General features: G+C 42.4%; 3 protein-coding genes across 10 annotated transcripts; 2 read left to right on the top strand and 1 right to left on the bottom strand.

Annotated features, from left to right (window-relative positions):
- Positions 1-186: 186 nt before the first annotated feature.
- Positions 187-2759, bottom strand: TXNL4B (thioredoxin like 4B). Of its 5 annotated transcripts, none has more exons than XM_052794496.1 (4): positions 2646-2759; positions 1498-1663; positions 1002-1153; positions 187-554 (listed from the first exon to the last, which is right to left on the bottom strand). In XM_052794496.1, the coding sequence occupies exons 2-4, from the start codon at positions 1627-1629 to the stop codon at positions 389-391; spliced, it is 450 nt and encodes a 149-aa protein (XP_052650456.1). In that variant the 5' UTR covers positions 1630-1663; positions 2646-2759; the 3' UTR covers positions 187-388. The 5 variants fall into 5 exon arrangements, with proteins under 5 accessions (XP_052650456.1, XP_052650457.1, XP_052650455.1 ...); XM_052794497.1 differs by lacking the exon at positions 2646-2759 and adding an exon at positions 2350-2629; XM_052794495.1 differs by lacking the exon at positions 2646-2759 and adding an exon at positions 2027-2108.
- On the top strand, positions 2050-6430 carry TRMT10C (tRNA methyltransferase 10C, mitochondrial RNase P subunit). Of its 4 annotated transcripts, none has more exons than XM_052794489.1 (2): positions 2050-2142; positions 4552-6430. In XM_052794489.1, exon 2 carries the CDS (start codon positions 4583-4585, stop codon positions 5825-5827), a length of 1245 nt encoding a protein of 414 aa, XP_052650449.1. In that variant the 5' UTR covers positions 2050-2142; positions 4552-4582; the 3' UTR covers positions 5828-6430. The 4 variants fall into 4 exon arrangements, with proteins under 4 accessions (XP_052650449.1, XP_052650447.1, XP_052650451.1 ...); XM_052794487.1 differs by having other exon boundaries at positions 2142-2274; XM_052794491.1 differs by lacking the exon at positions 2050-2142 and adding an exon at positions 2818-2958.
- Positions 6431-7642: 1212 nt separating this feature from the next.
- On the top strand, positions 7643-16680 carry PCNP (PEST proteolytic signal containing nuclear protein). Its single transcript, XM_052794465.1, has 5 exons — positions 7643-7774; positions 11229-11449; positions 13430-13504; positions 13957-14012; positions 14693-16680. Exons 1-5 carry the CDS (start codon positions 7720-7722, stop codon positions 14820-14822), a joined length of 537 nt encoding a protein of 178 aa, XP_052650425.1. The 5' UTR covers positions 7643-7719; the 3' UTR covers positions 14823-16680.
- The last annotated feature ends 3001 nt before the right edge of the window (positions 16681-19681 follow it).

Raw genomic sequence — 19681 nt, 5'->3', positions numbered from 1 at the left:
AAAGATACATTTACTGGTTTTACATCTGAATGAAAATGGTACTAAATAGACAATTAATAGACCATACGGTACCTTAGTTCACTTAAGAAAGTTGCACTGGAGATGCCATCGTTGAGGATGCATATAGCCTGCCTGTTTTGTAGGTGCTGGTCAGCATGCAACTCAAAGAATAGTCACTTGCGTGAATACTATGCATGAACATGTAGCTTTATTTATGAGAGAAGTATGAGGTGACAGAATGTCTGTCTTCAGAAGGAGACCAATATGATCCTTGAACATAAATGCTCAAACTCTCCCATGGTGTCAGAGGTGGCTAAAAACGCTTGAAGAAAAAAAGGGATCTAGAAGATCGGCCATTTCTGTAATTCCTTTATCTCAGGTCAACCCACTAAATTCCTTGGTAGAGAAGGTCGTATTTAGGAATGTTATTGGGATCAATAGGACTTCTCACAATGAGCTTTCCACGCATTGCTCCACGGTAAATCACTTCAATGAGATCTATAAAGTCTTGCTTTGTTTTGAAGCTTCCTACAAATTTGGTATGATCTGGAGACCTAAATATAAGCATAAGATAAAGGTAGAATTGTAATGTTAAAGTGTTCAAAGCAAAAACACCTAAAGACAAGAAGAGGTGTATAATGACATTAGGGGTTCTGATCCGGTCATTCTGAAAGAACGAAATGCACTGGTAATGGCATAACCAAGTCAGGAATATACCGTGACCTCCAAAGTCCAAAAAGGTGCAGTGTCATGTCTAAGACTTTAACCATACTATTTCCCACAGAGTCAGGCATGTTTCACAGCTGACACCTACTTATTGCATCAGAGCGTATTTCAAAATACTTCTTAATTTTACATCCTTCTGGCTTCCTACAGAGTTCCCAATGCAGATGCCGGTAACATTACTGTTTTCAAACATAACCTTCCCCAGACACGGTAACATCGAGAAAGACTGGTAATTCTTACAGATACAATAGATAATGCCAGGCAGGATGACATACCCGTAATCAACCTTCATGTGTTGTCCATTGAAGAAAAATACAGTAGATGGAATATAACTGATGTCAAAATACTGGGTGTACACTGGAACCTTGTTCACATCCACCAGGTAAATGACTGCCATTTTACTTAGGTCATGAGCTGTCTTTGCAAGCTGAAAAGAGTGAGAAAGGTGGATGACAAACAGATTGAGACACAAGAGGAAAAGAGTGGCAAGCTTTATAAAGCCCACTTCTCTTATGTCTTATCAGTTTAAGCAGAGCTAGAATATCACATCTTATCTACTTCAAGCACTTTGTACACCCATTACAATAACATAAACATTTGCTTAATTTTCAAACCGTTTTATGAATGTAGTATTATTTCATTTTACATTTGTCACCAAAATTTTCATGAGACACCATATTAGCCAAAAGCAACATATGACATTCTCTTGTATGCAACAGGTATACTGGTAAAGTTCATTAAAAAAAGAAAAAAGAAAAAAATTGCTCTTACAATATCATCGAGCTGCAGACAAACAGCATCGTTATCTCTTCCAAACCGGAGAACCAAAACCTTCTCGGCCACGCTTTTTATTGCCTGATCCACTTCCCTCTTACAGGTCAGTTTGGGCAGCAGAAAACTCATCTCGACAGACCACGGCTTCCACTAAAATCCCTACCTGACAGTTAGGAAAAAAACAAAAACCTGAGTCAAAAATAAGCGAAACTTCGCCGTGCTATCAACGAAAAGAGAGAGAAACCGCCAACCACCACACCGGGCTGACAAGCCCCTCGGGCTCCAGCGTTCGCCTCACGCCCCAGCCCCAGCCCCAGCCCCAGCCCAGCACGGCGGCGGGCCCAGGCCCTACCCGACCCCCCAGCCCGCAGGGCCTCGGCCCGCACCCGGGGCAGCGGCAGGGCCCCACCGGCAGTCCCCCTCAGGGCGCAGAGGCTTCCCGCGGGGCCCCGGCTCGGGCCTGCCCCCGCGGGATCCCGGTACCCCCGCAGGGCCCTGCGGTGGGGGGAGAAGAGAGGGCCGGAACCTTGGCCGTGCAGCCGCGGAACCCCGAGGACGGCCAACGAGCACGGCGCCGCGCCCGGGGAAGGAGGCGCGGAGGACCGGGCCCTGCTCCCGCATGCGCAAGCCGCTCCGCATGAGGTGAGCTCGAGATGGCGGAGGGGTCGGGACCGCCGCGGGGCGGCTGTTAGTCGCGGCTGTCCGCCCCCTTCCCTTCCCGGGGCGGACGAGAGGGAGGCCAGGCGGGCTGGAGCGCGGCCGGAGCTCGGGCAGGTGCGGGCGCGGCCGCTGGAGAGGGAAGGAGGGAAGGAGGGAGGGGGAGGCCTCGGCTTCTCCCGCCCCGCGTACCTCGCCACTGGGGATTACCGGCGAGGGACTCGCTCGCGGTCCCGGGGCGCCCCGCCGTGCTCCCCTCCTCGGCCCGCCGGTGGCCCTCGGTGACCTTGGGAGCGCCCTTTCGCCTCCCTGCCGTGCGGCGCCGTGCCGCCCAGCCCGGCTCTCCTCGGCGGGCGCCGGTCGGGCCTGCGGCGCGGTGCCCCGGAGGCCGCGCTCCCCCGCCGGTCCCCGCCGCAGGAGGGGGGAGCGGGGCGGGCCGGTGCCCCCGGGAGGGCTGTGGGGCGCAGCGCGGTGCTTTGAGGCGTTACGGAGCTTGTCGGGGTTCGGTTCGGTCGTGGGCCGGCTTAAGAGTTGTTAGGGAGCGTGCGTAGTGCCGCGCTCTGTGGAGGAGCCGCATCGCTGTGCAGGGGCCTGCGCTGGGGAAGTAACGGGAATTACGCAGTCTCTGAAATATCAGGGAAGGGCCTTTGTGTTCCTGGGATTAGTTACAGTGAAGGCATGCTAGAACAAAAAACAAATCAGAAAAATATTTTCAGTCCTACAAATTTAGGTTTTTGAAAGAGGTTGAGAGTCATTCTTTCAGTAATGACATGGTAGTGCGCATGGTGGATGCATTGAAAGGTAACTTGGCTTTTGTCAAAAGCTGCTGTCAAGTATTCAGACTGTGTAAATCTGCCTTTCAACTATTAACTTAATTGGAGCTCCAGTAACACAAGTTAACGGAGGAACCGATCCCTTCATTTCTCCAAGCTGGACAACGTACTCTTTTGATTATTGCTTTTGCCAGTATGTTTAATGCTTAAATGTAAAATTATTGTAACACTTAGGAATTTTCTCTTAACTTCACACTGTTAGGTTGGTTGGGATTTTTGTTCATTTTATCTTAAGAACAGTAGAAAATGAAAGGTCAGTCACCAATTTGACCAATTACAGTATCATAAAATGCATGCCAGTTCATATGTTTCCTAATAATACGCTGCTCTTTCTGTGGCTCTTTATCTGGGCAGGCACATATATATATATATTACCCCCAAATTAGATTTAACTTGTTCTTCTGTATATCAAATTATTTTCAGGTGGTAAGTTATTAGGGAGATTATGAATTCTGCTTTCAAAAGTTTCAGCTAATTTTTATGTTTTGGCCAAATCACATTTTCTCAAACATTGAAACGTCACTGATTTTACTTAAGTAAGTTTGCATAGGAGAAGGAAAATATTAAACATGCTCGGGTGGTTTTCCTTCTGCAGACCTTTTACATTTAAATACAAACATGTATGAAACTAATGGGACTGTGGGTTTCATGTCCTTAGCTTTACGTGCCAACATCAACTTCACAGGCAATTTAGCAAAAAGAAAAAAAGATAGTCTTTTACTACACGAGTTGTTTATTCATCCATCTCTTCTTTCTAGGAGGTGTCTGGTGAATCAGGTGTGGTAACTCATTCGGGTAGCATGATAACTAGCTTTTTTTCCTTTCTCTACCTCATGGTTAGCTAGTTAGCTGTCCCTAAGATCAGGTCTTTGATTTGGCTCATAGTGTGGCCATGTGAATGCTTGCACTGCGGAGGGAGCCAGGAACCAGGGGCATGAGTGCCTTCAGTGGCAGTCGTGTTGGCTTAGCAAAACTATAGTGTTGGTAGTTTCAGTAGTTCCAGTGACCTGCAATGTGGAAATGCACAGAAGGGGAAAAACTTTACTACTAAACTTTGCAAATAGAGCTTTCCCAATATATAACAGAAAAAGAAAAAATGTGATCTTCTGTGATAGAGTTGTTCTAGAAAATGTTACAAGATGAAGCATCTTGTCTATTTTGACAGTATAGGTAAATTAGGTAGGCACCTCTGAACGTTTATAAAAATATTTTCGGTCTCCATGCAGCATTTTGCTTACTTTGGTTGCGAAGGTTCTTATTTGTCTTATGATACAGATAATTTAAATAGATCTCAGACAATACTTAAAGGTTGTTTGACCACATTTTGAATTGCAGTAAGTATAGCTGGTTTAAGCATCAGAGCTAAGCATGTCTATTCACAGCAGTGCCACATATGCTGTTTTTATTTAGAAAACAGTGGAAAAGCAATAGTGGAAGTAGGAATTTCTAGTATTCTCTAAGAAGTAAGTTATTGTCTGTCAGTGTTACTAAGGATGAAAATCTGTGTGTGTTTTGTTTATGATTTCTGACAAGTTATTTCCCCCTTAATGGTGTTTTGCAGATAAGTGTTTGAACACAGTACATGTCTAAGTATGCAGTCTGCTAATATGCTTCTGAAAAAATTTGTAAGAAGTTCTGTCCTTCCATTTGCTGCACAACATGGGATGAAGAAGGATTTGTTTCCAGTCAGTAGAACTCTGAGTTTATCACTTGGCCTGAAGCAGGACAATTCATGCAATCCTTCAGAAAAACTAGATTTAGATGCATGGAAGAAGGTAATGAAGTCTGGGTTGCAAGAAGTCAGTGAGACAGCCTCTGAGCATAAGGAGCTTTCCACTTTGGCTGCTGCACGTGAGACACTGGAGATGTGGAGACTAGCTGGCAGACCGGTTCCAGAAAATATCAGTGAAGAACAGCTAAAAACCTTTATGGAATGTCCTTCCAAGTCAGCCAAAAAGAAGTACTTAAGATATTTGAATCTCAAAGAACTTTACAAGAAAAACGACAGAAGAAAGATGGATGAGAAAAGGGAAAGGAGGCTGGAAACACAAGAGCGAGCTTCAAAAACTGATGAGACCGGAAGGAATTCATTCATATGTTTGTGGGCCAGCTGTATGGATAGAGCATACAGTTGGAGGGTTGCTCAGTCTATGATCTTTGGCCAACCTCTAGTATTTGACATGTCTTACGAAAAAGATATGTCCGTCCGAGAAGTCACAAATACAGTGAGACAGATAGTATTAAGTGAAGGCTGCAATCGAAGATCTGTGGATCCGTTCCACATCCACTTCTGTAACTTCAAAGACGATAGCCTCTATCATAAGGAATTTGTCAAGCATTATAGAGAGGCATGGGGTAGATTGCTTATCACTGCAACAGACCAGTGCTACACAGAAGTCTTTCCAAAGGATAAGCTTATCTATCTGACTGCTGACTCTCCCAAAGTAATGAAAACATTCGATCATGATAAAATCTATATTATCGGGTCAATGGTTGACAAGAGCATAAAAACAGGAGTCTCTTTAGCACGGGCAAAGCGACTGGGGCTGGAGACTGCAGCCCTTCCCTTGGAGAAGTACTTGCTTTGGAATGCTGGTGCCAAAAATCTCACATTGGATCAAATGATGCATATTTTATTAACCTTGAAAGATACTGGAGACTGGAAGAAGGCTCTGGAATTTGTTCCGAAAAGGAAATACTGTGGCTTTGTAAGCAGGCCTGTACATGAACTGAAAAAAAGCTTAAACTTGATCAATGCGCTTAAACTTGGAAAGAGACAGGAAGAATTACAAAAGCGATTTGCCAAGAACTACTCCAAGAAGCTAATGCAAAAGTAGAGTGATGGGGAAGAGAATGATTTTTTTATGGGCAAACTGTGCCCTTGAATACCCAGTTTCTTGGGACTTTGGGAACTGTATTCAGCTCTTTAAATATGTCTTTGTTCGTTAAGTTTGAAAGGACTGTTGTAAGGGATATTTTTTTTTTTAATTACCTTAGTATTCCAGCTGTTTAAATTTATTCACACGTTATTGAAATTATGTAAGAGAAATGAGAGAATCTGTTCTAAAAAATTACTCTGTACAAAGAATATCAGTCTGTTTAGTTGAACCATGCTGGGACAAGGGTGATTGTAACTGAATGCAAAGGTGGTTCTTCAGAGAACACCTTGGTGCTTTGGGTTTGCAATGGGTGGAGGCCATCCACAGTCTTGTTCTGAAAGGTTAGCCAAGAGGAAATTGAAGAGGCCTTTCCCTGTGACTTCCCAAATCTTCTCTTGCTGTGTAGATGAATTGACTTTTGATAGCTGAACTAAAAACAAATGGTTAAAACCTAGCATGAGGTTGGGGAGTTGCACAGTTTGTTTCTGGGTGTTCTATCTGGCATGAATCAAGTCCCTATTTGGAAGGAATAAACCAAATTTCTTGACCCTGCCGAAAAAATACCTCATGTACTTTTGTGTAAGACTTTTATCCCTCAGTGAATACTTACAGGAGCAGAGAGCCTTTTAATGTTGCTCACAGCTGAAGATTTATTGATTGGTCTCCCTGTGAAAGTCTGTGTCCAGGCTGTAGAGCTACAATGGGCATGTTGTTAAATACAGTTTTTTCTGCTGCCTGTAGTATGAGGAAGGATTTTTTAATGGGTGCTTAAATCTTTTTGATTTAGTCTAGCTGACTACCCTCATGCTTAAAGTCAGTGATGGCAGATGGTGGGGTTTGTCCTGAAAATTCAAAAACTAGGAGCGGGGAGCGTAATTTCAAAGAGTAGCCTTCAAAAGTACCTGGGGTTGGTGGCGATCCACTCCCTGTCTCGCCTTTTACTACACGCTGTTGGGAAGAGGGAGGGGTTGGACGTGCTACCCCAGTGCTGCCCTTCGCTACCCGTGAAGTGCAGGGGCCTCCGGTCATGGAGAACCCCTGGCTCGGAGGAAGACCTGCCTCCTTTCGGCCGCATGTGGTTGGGAAGTACGCCAAGCTTCGCCCTGGGGTAGCGCTTCAGGCGCGGCTGAGGGCTGCCTCCCAGCTTCCCCGTCGTCGAGCCTTGGGGCGCCAGGACCGGCTGCTGGAGCACGCGGCCGCCTTGCTCGGACAGCCCCTCTCCTTCCTCGCGCGAGGAAGGGACGACGCAGAGCCGCGCGCTGCTGGAGCGTGCCTCCTGTTATTTGCTGTTTCTCTGTAAAAACAGCCTCTTCTGATCTGTGAACGGGTTTGCGCTGTGGGGAGGGGGAAAATGACGTCATCGCTTACTTGGGGTCACGCTGGTGAAACGGGGAAGATAATTTTTAAACGGTGAGCGGTGGGGAGGGCATGGCAGTGAGCGTGGCAGCCACCAGCCCTGGGCATGGACGCGGTTCTTCTTGATGCCAGTGACGTGGGGGTTTTGCGTGTGACGTCAGGGGGCAGTGGGGGGGTGACGTTGAGCGTCCAGCCTCCCGCCCCGCGGGAGGGAAGCGGTATCCACGTGCGCAGCGCCGCACCGCCGCGTCGCCCGCGCCGAGCCGCCGGACGTGCGTCAGAGCGGCGTCACTGCAAGCTTTCCCGCCTTCCCTGCCGGCTCGGAGAGCAACGCTTCCGCTCGCGTCATTGCCGCTGCGCCGTAGAAGGCGGTGCCGGCGTGGCCGCTCTGGCCTCCGCCCGCGCGTTCTCTATGGTCGGGGGAGGGCCGAGGGCTGGAAGAGCCGCGGCGGGGCGGCGCGCGTGCGCGGCACGGGAGGCGGAGGCGGGGGAAAATGGCGGACGGCAGAGCTGAGGGGGAGAAGGCGAAGCGGCCGCAGCCCGGAGGAGGTGAACATGTAGCGCCTCTCGCCGCGTAGCTGCGGGGTGGGCAGGGGGCCCGGGCCGGTCCCCCAGGGGTGGGGGGTTCCAGGGGTGACGCCCCCGCCCGGCCGGGCCGGGCCGTGCGGTGCCCGGCCCTGCGGGGAGAGGGGGCGGCCCGGGCCTGAGGAGGCTGCGTGGAGGAGAGGCCGAGGTCTGGGCCCGCTGTCCTCACGCCCGAGGATTAGCCTCAGCCTTACAGGAGCTTTTTAAAAAAAATCTAATGGCTTTTCCTTGTCCACGTAAATGCGTTGTTTCTCTCTCCGTAAAAAATATACGGAATACTTCTGCCGTGTATTGAGAGAAATTTGACTGTTGCTGCTGGCAAGGATGAAGACAGCACCTTAAAGATTAGCTTTTAACGGCTGGGGTGCCTTTTAAAAATAGGTACAGTGAATATTCCTTATCTGCTGCTTTAAGCATCCTGGGTTTTTTGCTTGGCAGCAATCTGCAAGTGTTCTGTTTGCTTTTCTATTATTTATATTATGACTGGATATTCCTGTCATCTTCTGTACTACTTACTATCAGTTCTCCTAAAATTTTTAATCATGTTTCTTTCCTTCTTTCTTCCCCCGACTTAAAACTTAGAAGATGGCATCTTTGGAAAGATAAAGCTTCCCTTTCCTGTTTTGGGGGTTTAAGTGTATCTGTAGGCAGAGGACATTTCTTTGATCTGTTGAAAGATTAAATCAAGCTTGTAAACCCATTAGGATAGCCTCAACAGTGAATGTTATTTGTGATAACCACTAAAATATGAACGTTAATACTTGATTTTAGGTAGTTCCTTGACTCTTGGTTCTCTGTTGTTTGGTTGGTTTGGTTTTGGGGGTGGTTGGTTTTGGGGGTTTTTTTGGTTGGTTGGGTTTGGGGTTTTTTTTGTGTTAGTAATGCAGTAACTGGACAGCAACAGTATGTCAGTTATCGATACCGTCTTGTGTACTGTTTGGTTTGCTGAAATGTGTTCTTAATGAGTTACGGTACATTGGCCCTAAGGAAAGATAGTTACTCCCTGATGATTTTTGGAAGCAATTTAGAGTCTTTAGCTTTTGCCAAGATCAGTGGGGTTTACCTTAAAGTTAAATTAGTTGTGACTGGTTTGTTCCCGCCACCACCAGTGGTCACACTCCCAGGGGCAAGAGATCCTGAAATGCTGTGCAGCTAGCACTGTTACTCTTGTCACTTAAACCACCTATATAGTGGAAGTTGATATTCATGAGAAAAACTCATCTGTGAAGTGGGACAGCTTTTTGTTACTGTGATCTGTGAAAAGAGTGCTGGTCAGACTAGTTTTTGAAACAGTACTGGTGGTTTCCATAGGTGAAGTATGACCTCCTTGACACCTCTAGAAAATATATATGCATTGCCATGGGAGATGGGAGAGACCTGTTTAATGGATAATATACTTGTGCATTTCTGTCTCCTGCAGAAATAGAACAGCACAATGACTCCCTCTCTACCTACCCCAATTGTCCTATGCCCATTCTAGCTCCTTCAGCAAGTAAGAGTATTTCTTTTAGCAGTCTACAGTTCATCCTAAGTGGAGCCTAGTAGGAGTAACATTCAGAATGTAGTGGTGATAGGAGCTAATTTTGAGAGAGAAGCTGTTTAATATTTTGGTGAGAAAACAGATGTGGGTAGATTGTGTTAGGCTTCATCTTGTGCTTAGCAATATTCTAGAATTTGCAGTCAAAGAAGCAAGCTGCAGTGTAATTAGCTTCAAGCTAGCATTATCTTAGGAACCTGGACTGGTCCAGTGTGCCCTGAGATTTGGGCTGCTGTGGATTTTGTATCTTATGAAAAAGACGACTTTTAGGCCCACGGTTCCAACAGTTAAGGCAAATGAATCTTCTACCTACCCTTGAATCACCTTACAGTCTCTAGTGTACCAAGACCGGGCTTGTAATTGAATATTCAGTTTAATGTGATTTCGTGGACAAGCTGTAAAGAGCTTCTCATAGCCTTGCAGACTGCTGTTTGGGAAACTGTGCCAAGACAGCAACCAGTACCCAAGGTCACTTGTGTAAATTTTGCTTGTTTCTCTTTCCTCCTTTGTTTGTTCACTTTTATAGCTATATTTTCTGTGTCATATTTCTAGCGGTGCAGATTAGTACCATTTTTTAATACAGTGAAATTGATTAAAGTTCTTAGGGGTTTTTTTGTGTGATTTGCCATGTTTCCAAAGGTGAATAATAAATCAGTTTTTGTTCTAATCACTTATTATCTTGATAGGTAGAAGAGTGGGGTAGAAAGGGTATATTCTGCTGCTTATGATTTGGGAAATAGCAGAAAAATATATATAGATGGTATCCCTAATTTTTCTTTCTCCTGATGTTGTTTGCTACCTTTTTTTCCTTAGAGCTACAATCTTGTTGACCCCTGGTTCAGACTAGCTTCTCTCCCATTGCTCTGTCTTACTTAATGGCTTTCTGCTGTTAGAGAGCAGTGCAAAGAGCTTTCTTCCCTGATGGTCTGAATTTGCTGTGCGTGGAGAGTCCTGTTCTCCACTTGATATAACAAGGAACTGGTGCTAACTCCAGTTTTTCTTAGACTGATAGTATGAGCACTGCCCTGTCCATTCCCCAATGCGTGGGTTGGGTTTTTTTTTTTCCTTCTGCTACTGCAGTGATTTGCTTATTGCAGCAGCAGAGAAATGTATTTTTGCTGAAGCATTTACTATGTTCAGTATGAGTTTTCCAAGGACACCTTTGTCTCTTGGTGTAGCTGAAGAAGCCAAGTGTATAGGAATGAAAATGTGATTTGAGTGTTTTTTCTCTGTGGATCATTGTTCAGCTGCTATGTTTTCCATGACTTTATACAAAACCAGAAAAGGTGAAATATATATATATGTTTTTCTAGTGCTGATTCCTTCCTCAAGCAGAGCTTGGCAGATTTATTACAGATGAGATGCGGACAAGCAGTGACTTGAAACATGATTGAGACAGCCGGCCTCACTGTAGTCACTTCCATGATTTTAGAGTTGTGCCAGACAAGCCTAGAGACTGGCATGGACATGTTTTTGTAGAAATTTAGTAGAATTAATTTTAACTTAGATTATCTACTCTAGATTTGGAATTGAGATTCCAGTTATGAAAGTTTATCTATGGCAACTTAAACCCTAAAAAGGTTTAGTCATCTACATTTAATTTACTACATGAACTTTGACTTCCATACTAAATAAAGAGATGGTGCTTCAAGATTGTTTTCCTGGCTCATACACAAGAAGTTCTTTACAAGTAGTGGAGTGCTTGCAGTTTCTTCTCCTCTTTGTGTTTTGCTGTCCACTAAATGTACATTGGTGGAAACTGCTGTCACTAAAAACACCTTACCTATTGCACCCAAAGTATAATGCTTTTTGAGGTTGCTGCTCCCATCAATCTGCTCAGTAAAAATAGCTCATCTTGGTAAGTTGTTTCGACTTCACCAGGACCTGAAGAAGAGGCAGAAAAACCTGTGAAAACTAAGACTGTTTCTTCCAGTAATGGAGGAGAAAGTTCGAGTCGCAGCGCAGAGAAACGGGCAGCTAATGAAGAAGCTGAAGACTTCACCACAAAGCCTGCTCCTGCCAAAATGTCCAAGTTTGGATTTTCCATAGGCAGTCAGACAGCAAAGAAGGCATCTGCAATATCCATCAAACTAGGAGCAAATGTAAGTTGTCTGAGGGCTTTTAATTTTAGGGAAAGTGAGGCAAAGGGGGAAGTACTTTGGGGAGGCTTCCTTGCAGAAGGAAAGCCTTGAATTACGTGAGGGTACCTTGGAAAAGATTAAGAAAGCATTGCAGGGCCAGCTAGTTGTGCATGTGTAAGTACTTCAAGGTGATTAATACCAGGTCAGTTGTCTCAGGAAGCATAAGACTTGATTGAAATGAACTGTAGATCTTTGAACATACAGAATAATTTTGTAATGAGATTTGATAAGTCTGGAATAATTTCCTGAGGGAAATGAGCAGACTTGTTAAGCTGTTCAGGCTGCTTTGAAATGAGTGCTGTTGAGCTTCATTGCATAGGATGCTTAAAGCTACAAGAAAGCAAATACTTCTCCTAGATGGCTTAATAGGTTGTCTTTCACTCCAAAGACCTTATTTTAGCATGGTGAAGTATAGTTTATTTTTCATGACTTCGCTTGTTCTTTGCAAGGTCAGCATGATTCATTTATACTATATGCAAGATTTGAGGCTTCATTACTTGGTTTCTAAGAATTCTGATCCCCTTTATTGTCCAGTACAAGGTATCCTTGTGCTTGTTCAGATGTGAGTCTGATGCTTCTCTTTACTACCAAAGTAGTCCTCTACTAGCTTGTGCAAGGACAAGCCAGATGCTGCCTCTCTATTTAATACTGTTCATTTACACTTCCCACGTACCACTGTGGTGGACACATTATAAATCCTTGTCTGGATTAAATTCAAACTGTAATCACGAAAGCCTTGCACCTGCAATGCCAGCATTTTACAGATCTGCAAAAGATGAAAAGAGTGCTCTGTTATTTTGAGATGGGAAGGAGATGTGAGCTGGCAGCATTCTAGGGTATAAATGCAATCAGGTCAGCTCAGACTTTGGAAAAATTGACAAAGCTGCCTTCTCTGAGGCACTAGCAAGCTCCGATTTCTCATGTAGAAAGATACTCCCAGTGGCAATAAATTTGGCTTAGGATTTCTGGCTGACTGAATTTGGTGGGTGACTGACAGTGCACCAGATTGGACAGTGCTGAAACTTACCCTGTTTCTTCTTAGTCATTTTTACTCCCTTAGTATGTTACCTGTTCCTGTGGAGCTGATGCTTTAAAAAATGGCACAGTATTTATATGTTATACACTATTGGTGAGGAATAGCTGTAGACAGTCACATAAGGACTCTGCTGCAATATCAGCTTCAAAACTATGAGTGTATATGAAATAATCACCAATAAAGTAAAAATGGAGGAAGCACTGTATATGATTGATTTAGATAATTGGTAGTACTGTAGAAGCAAACTGTTACTGATGACTCAATGCTTTCTTAGTGGTCTTAAAGTTACTTTCGATATCTTTGCTATATTACATGTAACAGTTGTGAGTTTGAGAGCTTCTTACACTTTAGGTATTTACTGGAAATCAAAATAATACTTTTTAAAGGAGCCTTATATTAATTGGACTGTGTGATACACACTGATGCTAGTTTTAAAGTATTAAATTGTGTTAAGCCAGAAAGCTGTCACGTTGTTAAAACACAAGAAAATAAACATCCTCATCTTCCTGGCATTGATGGATCAGAATACTCCAAAAGAATAATGGAAACAGTGACATAGTAAATTTTGAATACCACAACTTAATCAGGTTCTGATTTAATTGTTCATGTCATGCACCAGTGGGCTGCATACCCCTGCAGTGTGCTAGAAAGTTAAGGCTTGCTTGTGGGGAATTGTAATATGAGAGGGCTCGGCTAGCTTTTCAGAGTGTATCTCGCACAAATGAGCAGCCATTTTCCTTTTTCATTAGAGATAAACCTTATCTGCTTGATTCAAACAAAAACACCTTTCCCCCTCATTGCCCATTTCAGTGAAGATGTTTGACTTCAGTTTACCAAAATATTTAAAATACCAAGGGTAGCTTTTTTAAGTTAATAGAGTTACTTGTGCATTTGGTCTTTTTCAGAAGCCTAAAGAGCCTGTTCCAACCCTTGCTCCAAAAACCCTTTCCGTAGCAGCAGCTTTCAATGAAGATGAAGATGTGAGTAATAAGTCAGTGATCAACACAACTTAAAGTACCATTGGTGTGGGTTAGTTAGGCATATCTCTTGTGTTTCTGTTTAAGAATGTACAGCTTTGTAGCTCTGTGTTGGTTCAAGAAATCATTAAAGCGCTGATAACTTTTCCCTGAAAATGAGATGCACAATATAATTTGAATTAATGGTTGCTTTCTCTGGGCTTAGTAAAGGGGAGGCGAAGAAAAGTTGTGCTGCTTCTGGCTTGCTAAATATTTTATTGTTGTGCTACTGCTCCTTCTTACACAGAGGTGAACAAAGGAATTTGTATTTCTTTCTATAACCTTGTAGAACCTCTATTTTGTTTTAAGTCACTTTGCTTTCCTGTAGGGCTGTAGTCCATACTTTTTCTTGTCAGGCATTTGAAATGTTCCGATGATAGCACCCAGCCACACTCTAACCTCCTTTCTCTCTGTAGAGTGAACCAGAAGAAATGCCTCCAGAAGCCAAGATGCGTATGAAGAACATTGGAAGGTAGGTCAGCTTTTAACTAAGGTCTGGAGAAGGGTGAGTGTGTGAGAATACCTCCTCCAGCACAGGTCAGATCTTGCGGATGATTTAGAAATACAGGAAGGTAGAACAGGTTCAAAAAGTTTTTCTCCAGAAACAAGAAGATTTTAATACAGATATTTTCAAATGTTTCAGCTGTAGGTTGAAAGTAGTACAGTTTCATTATTGCATTACAGTATAGGCCTAATCCTAAAGTAAACAGGGACATTTTCAGAGGAGGCTTCACTTATGCTCAAAATTAATCCCTAACTTATATATTTTAAAGATGTTTATCATGATAGACTGCTTTTAAAGTCAGTCCTCTGGAGGCTTACTACTGTTTAGTGGGTTTTTTTCACCAGTAGCAAATTTGGGTCCTCAATTTTGTAGCCCTTGCAACAAATTCTTTACAGCTGGCAGCAGCTACTGCCATTCCCACCTCCTCTGCTGCCCCATCTCATTGCTCTGTCTTGACGTGCTACAGAGAGATCAGTTCTGTGGCCAAATTACAGTTGCTAATAGTGAGGACTCCTGATGTAACGGAAAGAAATGTGTGGTAGTTTCTGGTGCAGGTTGGACTTGAAATTGATGTTTTCAGTGTCATGTTGCACAAACTACTATAGTTGCACTGACTTTCTCAGCTGATCTTGTTTTACTTTTCACAGGGATACACCAACCTCAGCAGGACCAAATTCCTTCAATAAAGGAAAGCATGGTTTTTCTGACAACCAGAAGCTATGGGAACGAAATATAAAATCTCATCTTGGAAATGTCCATGACCAAGAAAATAACTAAATGATGTGGATTGAGAGTCGGGTGTTTGGGGGGAGGGGAGGGTGTAACATTAAAGGAACAGTTTCCTTTTTTAAGAATGGTATAAGACTATCTTTGGAGCCACTTTTTTAAGATTTTGAGTGGTACACTAATAACTGAGTTTGAAATTAGAGGTAATTTATGTTTTGTATACAGATTTCAAGGCATTTGCTAATTTTGTAGTTCCATGTGATTAGTTTCAAAAGGTTACAGATAATAAAGAAATTGGAGTGGTACCTTTTTAAGATTTTTTTTTTTTTTTTTTGGTCAGTGATTAAGGTGGATGAAAAAGGTTACTGTCTCTTTAATCAGGTTAACATGGAATGCTCTCGCATTCTCACTTCTGGCTCCCTCTTCATAACAGGAGAAACAGTTGACTTCCAGGAATACTGCTAAAGAGAGTGAGCGTTGTCTTGTGCTAGAAGTGTTACTGGACTATTCATTTGAATATAAACTTATGCAGGAAATTATAAGAACCTGGATTTTTTTTCCTCCCTGCAGTCACCTTTTGTTAAGTCTCTGCAAACTAGGAATTATGTTTCTCTGAGTGGCTCTGGTAACTTAGTTCTAATTTTGTTTAAAACTTCATGTAGGATGTGTAACCTTCTGTGGCCTGTTTCACCCTAAGGGAATGGGCCTTGTTTGTATATTAGATACAGTCTGTAAAGAATATTCACTACAAAGGTAAATCAGTATTTTCAGTGTGCTCCTCTTAAATCATTAGCCTTGAGTAGTGCTTGTTAGCATTTCCTTGTGGCACACAAAAGCCACCACCAAAAAGACAAGCTAATGTACATTAAGCTTCACATTTGGTTGAAATATTTTTCTTTACTATGCCTAGAAGGAATAAAAGCCACACCAAAAATCAGTAACTCACTGCTTAAGTATGAAAAATCTGAGATGCACTTTCCCTGTCTTGCCATTTAAAACAAAATGCCTTGATGCCTGTGACCTCAGTGGACACTATCAGGTTAAAGAAGGATACTGTATTTGCAGTCCTCATGCTTCTAACAAGTGTCAACTTCAGAAATAAAACTCAACCTTTTCCTACCTGTCTGCCTTTTGCAGTAATTTTCAACAATGACATTAGTCTGGTCAGTTTAATTTCCTACCTTTCGTACTGGAGAACATACTGCTGTAGGATTTCAAACCTAGTAACGACTGTCTAAATTTCAGTCTAATTTAGATTACATATTTTTAAAACATTTTACTAGCAGAACTGGTTAAACAGAAAGTTATCAACAGCAACACCACGATCTTCACCCCCCCAAACAAACATAAGGTTCTTTTTAAACTCAAAATACCTGATAGTGTCGACCACTAAATTGATTTAAGCCTGGAACTGGTCATAGAATTCAATATGTTAATTGCTTTCATCCTGCCTCTAAAACCTTTCTTAATGCTAAAGTTGAACCTGTGAGTGCAGAAAGGAAAGTGCATCTTGAAGTGTATTTTTTTTTTATTATTATTTTAGGAAAGCTCTGACCACTTAGACTTTTGAGTTTGTAAGTTCTAAAAAATATTTTTTTGTATTTTTGTATTGTATGTGTAATCTTTCTTCTTTTGAAGTCTGATGCAGTTGAATACCTGTAACTATTTTCTTTAAAAGCCTTGTTATAAACGTAACATAAAAACGTATACATTATTTTTTTCCATAGCAGAAATCTTTGGTTTATTTAAAACAAAACAAAACACTCTTTCAAAACTGACTTTCAGGACTTCCAAAACTGATTTGGGCATTACTGGAACCAGGCAAGGCAAAATGAAGCATTTGCTTTTCACTTACTTTTATCACCTGTGGTTATGTTTGTTGAAATAAATCCCTTTAAGATAGTGGTAATTCACAGTGAATAACTTTTATCTTGTTCCTTAGTAGTTACTGGATACTGTCTCGGTCACTTGTATTAGGAAGAAGCAAAAGGGAACTTTGAATAAGAGGATGACTTTGAGACCTATTCTTTTTTAGTTAACCTGCCACCAGCAATGCCTTCCACATCTTTGACTGAAGTAGACATTAATTTCAACAGATTTTCCTGGTACTTCAGAATCCTTTAGGAAATTGCTAAGCAGAACAGCAGATATGCTAGGAAATACCTTCCATGCAAGTGAGAGCAAAAGTTATATTTATCTTTCTTACTCTCATGGTCAGTAAATGTAATCCTAGACCTTGTGAGAGACTGCAGCAGCTTCTAGATCTCGGCTGAAGGTGAGCAGAGATCCTGCCTTACTCAGTGTATGAGTTCTGTTCCTTCTTATGCTTCACGAAGACAATCAGTCAGGATGGCCTAAATCCACTCAGGTCTGAGTGCCTAACGAGCTTGATGTTGTAGCTACAAGGGTGTCTGCTGGTGTTTGAATGTCTGATGCTTGCAAGAAAGAACTGATCTGAAAAGTATCAAGGCAAATGTTAGCTAGAACTTCACTTGAAGTTCTAGGCTTTTGTTACAGTAGTCACGGTCTTTGTATGAAGATAGTCTTGGGGGGGGATGTGTGTGTAATTTTTTTGTTCTTTTTCTCAGAATATTCAGGAATCCTAAAACTCATGGTAAACTACCTGATTTAGCTATCTATCTTAGGTGCTTCCAGGAGATATGCTGAGACCTTTAGCTGCTTAGTATAGCAAGGTATGTATACCTATCAGTGGTTGAAATGTCTATCCATGTAACTTGTGAAGTTTTATCTCAGAAGGCTTATGCTTGCTTAGCAGTAAATCTTTACTTAGCACCTGAGCAGCTTGCAAAACATTCAAGACATAAAGTGAAGATTTAAGTAGTTACACGGTAACCTTCTCTGTGCTACCCTGCAGCTAGATGTTTTTGAGCCTGCTGGGTTGTGAATGGATCCATACTCATCTAACGCTAACTATATTAAAATAATAATAATTAAAAAAAAAAAGGGGTGTAGCCCCTTGCACACCTAATTTCATTCCTTTAAAAGCATAGGGGGTGTGCTGTCCGGATTCTCAGAATCTCGATTTTATCAGCAGAAAGAGGTACCCAACCAGCTTGTCTGTAAGGTGACTGATGGATGCTATTTTAATTTCATGGGCTTACTCACATGTCATAGATGACCTAGTTACAGTATTCAGCCAACTTTGATGAAACCAACTATCGTGTCCTAACATGACCACCATGGTAGCAGGCACAGCTGCCTTCAGGCCCATTGTGCTCGATTTCTGCATCTGCCAGATTTGTAGAGCACCTCCTTGTCAGAACCCACGCAACTGTACTGAGTTCTGTGTGCTGGGGTGGCTTTACCAAAGCTTTCATTGTGAGGAGGCTTGGAGGAGAAGTCAGCTTTTCAGAAAATGGTGTCTTCTGCTTCCTGAAGAGGCAAACTGAAGCTTTAAACTATTGGAAATCACTGGTGTAACTAGAACTCTTTCTAGGCTGCTGTAAGATAAGAAGATAAATCTGGAGAAGCAACAGAATTTCAAGGCTTTTTATCTGTGTATTTAGTAGCCTTAAAAGGTCTTCTGCAAAAAGAGGTTGAGTTTTTTTAGTTCATTATAAAATTATTAATTGAGGAATGGTTAGTAGTTTTGCCCTTAAGCTACAGAAGGGAAGGTTACATTCTAAAATCACCATAATTTGTCTACTTCCTCTGCCAAGAGGCACTAGAGCACCATAGAAATTGGACAATTAACAATTTGCTTTTTTACTTTATCCTATTAACACCATCCTTATTTCTTCTGTTAACGAAAGGATCTCCTACTGTTCTCTAATTTTGATATATCGGCATCTTAAAAACTACATAGTGCTTATTTAGGAGAGCTGCTCGTGTTGTTGAATAATGCAGAGCCATTGCCTTGGGGTAGATGCATAGTTACCCATAGAATTAAAAGCATGAAACGTGAACTGTTACACTTGAACTCTGTAGATAGCATGTTAAATTTCTGTTCATGAACTTCCATTTAAAAGTCTGGAGCGGTGGGGGTCCAAGCAAGATTTAGTTACCAAAGCAAACCTTAAAACTCTACAGTGCGCATTTTTTGCAGTATAGATACACTTATGTGCCAGCTACCCTTTAGGCTAGGTAGAGTAGGTAAGAGTGGCAGTGACTGTCACAGCTAGAAATTAGGGTATGTACTCTTTGATTCAGTGGCATACAGTGAGGTCTTAACCTTTGCTAATCTTGCGACCTAGTTCTTAAATTTGGTTCTTGGATTTCCTGATGAGATGGAGGCACAAATAAGGTGTTTGTGGTTCTGTAGCAAGAGCTCCACTGAAACTTGATGTCATGAGCCTATGTTTACATTTTCCTTGCAGTGCAGATTTATTAATCTAGGGTAATGCAAGTCATAATAAAAACATAATTATCTCTCCTTTTCTCCCCTGGTTTCCCATAATTTGTAAGCATAGTAGTTGCACATAAAGAGTTGGCTGATGCTTAGTAGCTTATTATAAAACCATAATTTTGCCTTTGCTTTTGTGAAGTAAGTGTAACTGTGGTAGCCTTTCATGTTCATATGTGCACCAACTTCCATGCTGTAGAATTGCAGGCACTGAATAGAGCAGCATAGGATCAAGAGTAATTGTGAAACTAGCATGTCTCTTAGGCTGTGCTTTGTTCTTGTTACTCAGATGCTTGTTTAACACAGTCCTGTTCATGTGTAAAATCTAAAGCCCCGACAAGAAGAGCTTGGGCTACTACACATCTAAAAGCACAGAATAAGTTAATACTGATGTTACCATCTGTAAGGCAGGGCACTTTACCTCAGAGAAGAAATACTGCCCTCAGGACAAAACTTCAGAGAGGTGCAAGACAAACTGTTACTTTCTGAAAAGTCCCTTCAAAGTCAGGCTAGACGTAAGCATGTTCCCCAACAGTCCTGCACTTGA

This window comes from Harpia harpyja, chromosome 8, assembly GCF_026419915.1.
Source record: "Harpia harpyja isolate bHarHar1 chromosome 8, bHarHar1 primary haplotype, whole genome shotgun sequence".
In the NCBI taxonomy this organism is placed as follows: Eukaryota; Metazoa; Chordata; class Aves; order Accipitriformes; family Accipitridae; genus Harpia; species Harpia harpyja.
The sequence above is the reverse complement of the archived record's forward strand: the minus strand, read 5'-3'. Positions and strand labels throughout refer to the sequence as shown.

Bases quoted from the DNA above. Each gene is read 5' to 3' on its own strand.
- PCNP (XM_052794465.1), top strand. From the start codon at position 7,720: ATGGCGGACGGCAGAGCTGAGGGGGAGAAGGCGAAGCGGCCGCAGCCC. The intron at 7,775-11,228 runs GTGAACATGTAG...CGACTTCACCAG, and splicing joins GCGGCCGCAGCCCGGAGGAG to GACCTGAAGAAGAGGCAGAA. The intron at 14,013-14,692 runs GTAGGTCAGCTT...TACTTTTCACAG, and splicing joins CGTATGAAGAACATTGGAAG to GGATACACCAACCTCAGCAG.
- TRMT10C (XM_052794489.1), top strand. From the start codon at position 4,583: ATGCAGTCTGCTAATATGCTTCTGAAAAAATTTGTAAGAAGTTCTGTC.
- TXNL4B (XM_052794496.1), bottom strand. From the start codon at position 1,629: ATGAGTTTTCTGCTGCCCAAACTGACCTGTAAGAGGGAAGTGGATCAG. The intron at 1,154-1,497 runs GTAAGAGCAATT...CACTCTTTTCAG, and splicing joins GTCTGCAGCTCGATGATATT to CTTGCAAAGACAGCTCATGA. The intron at 555-1,001 runs GTATGTCATCCT...GCTTATATTTAG, and splicing joins CACATGAAGGTTGATTACGG to GTCTCCAGATCATACCAAAT.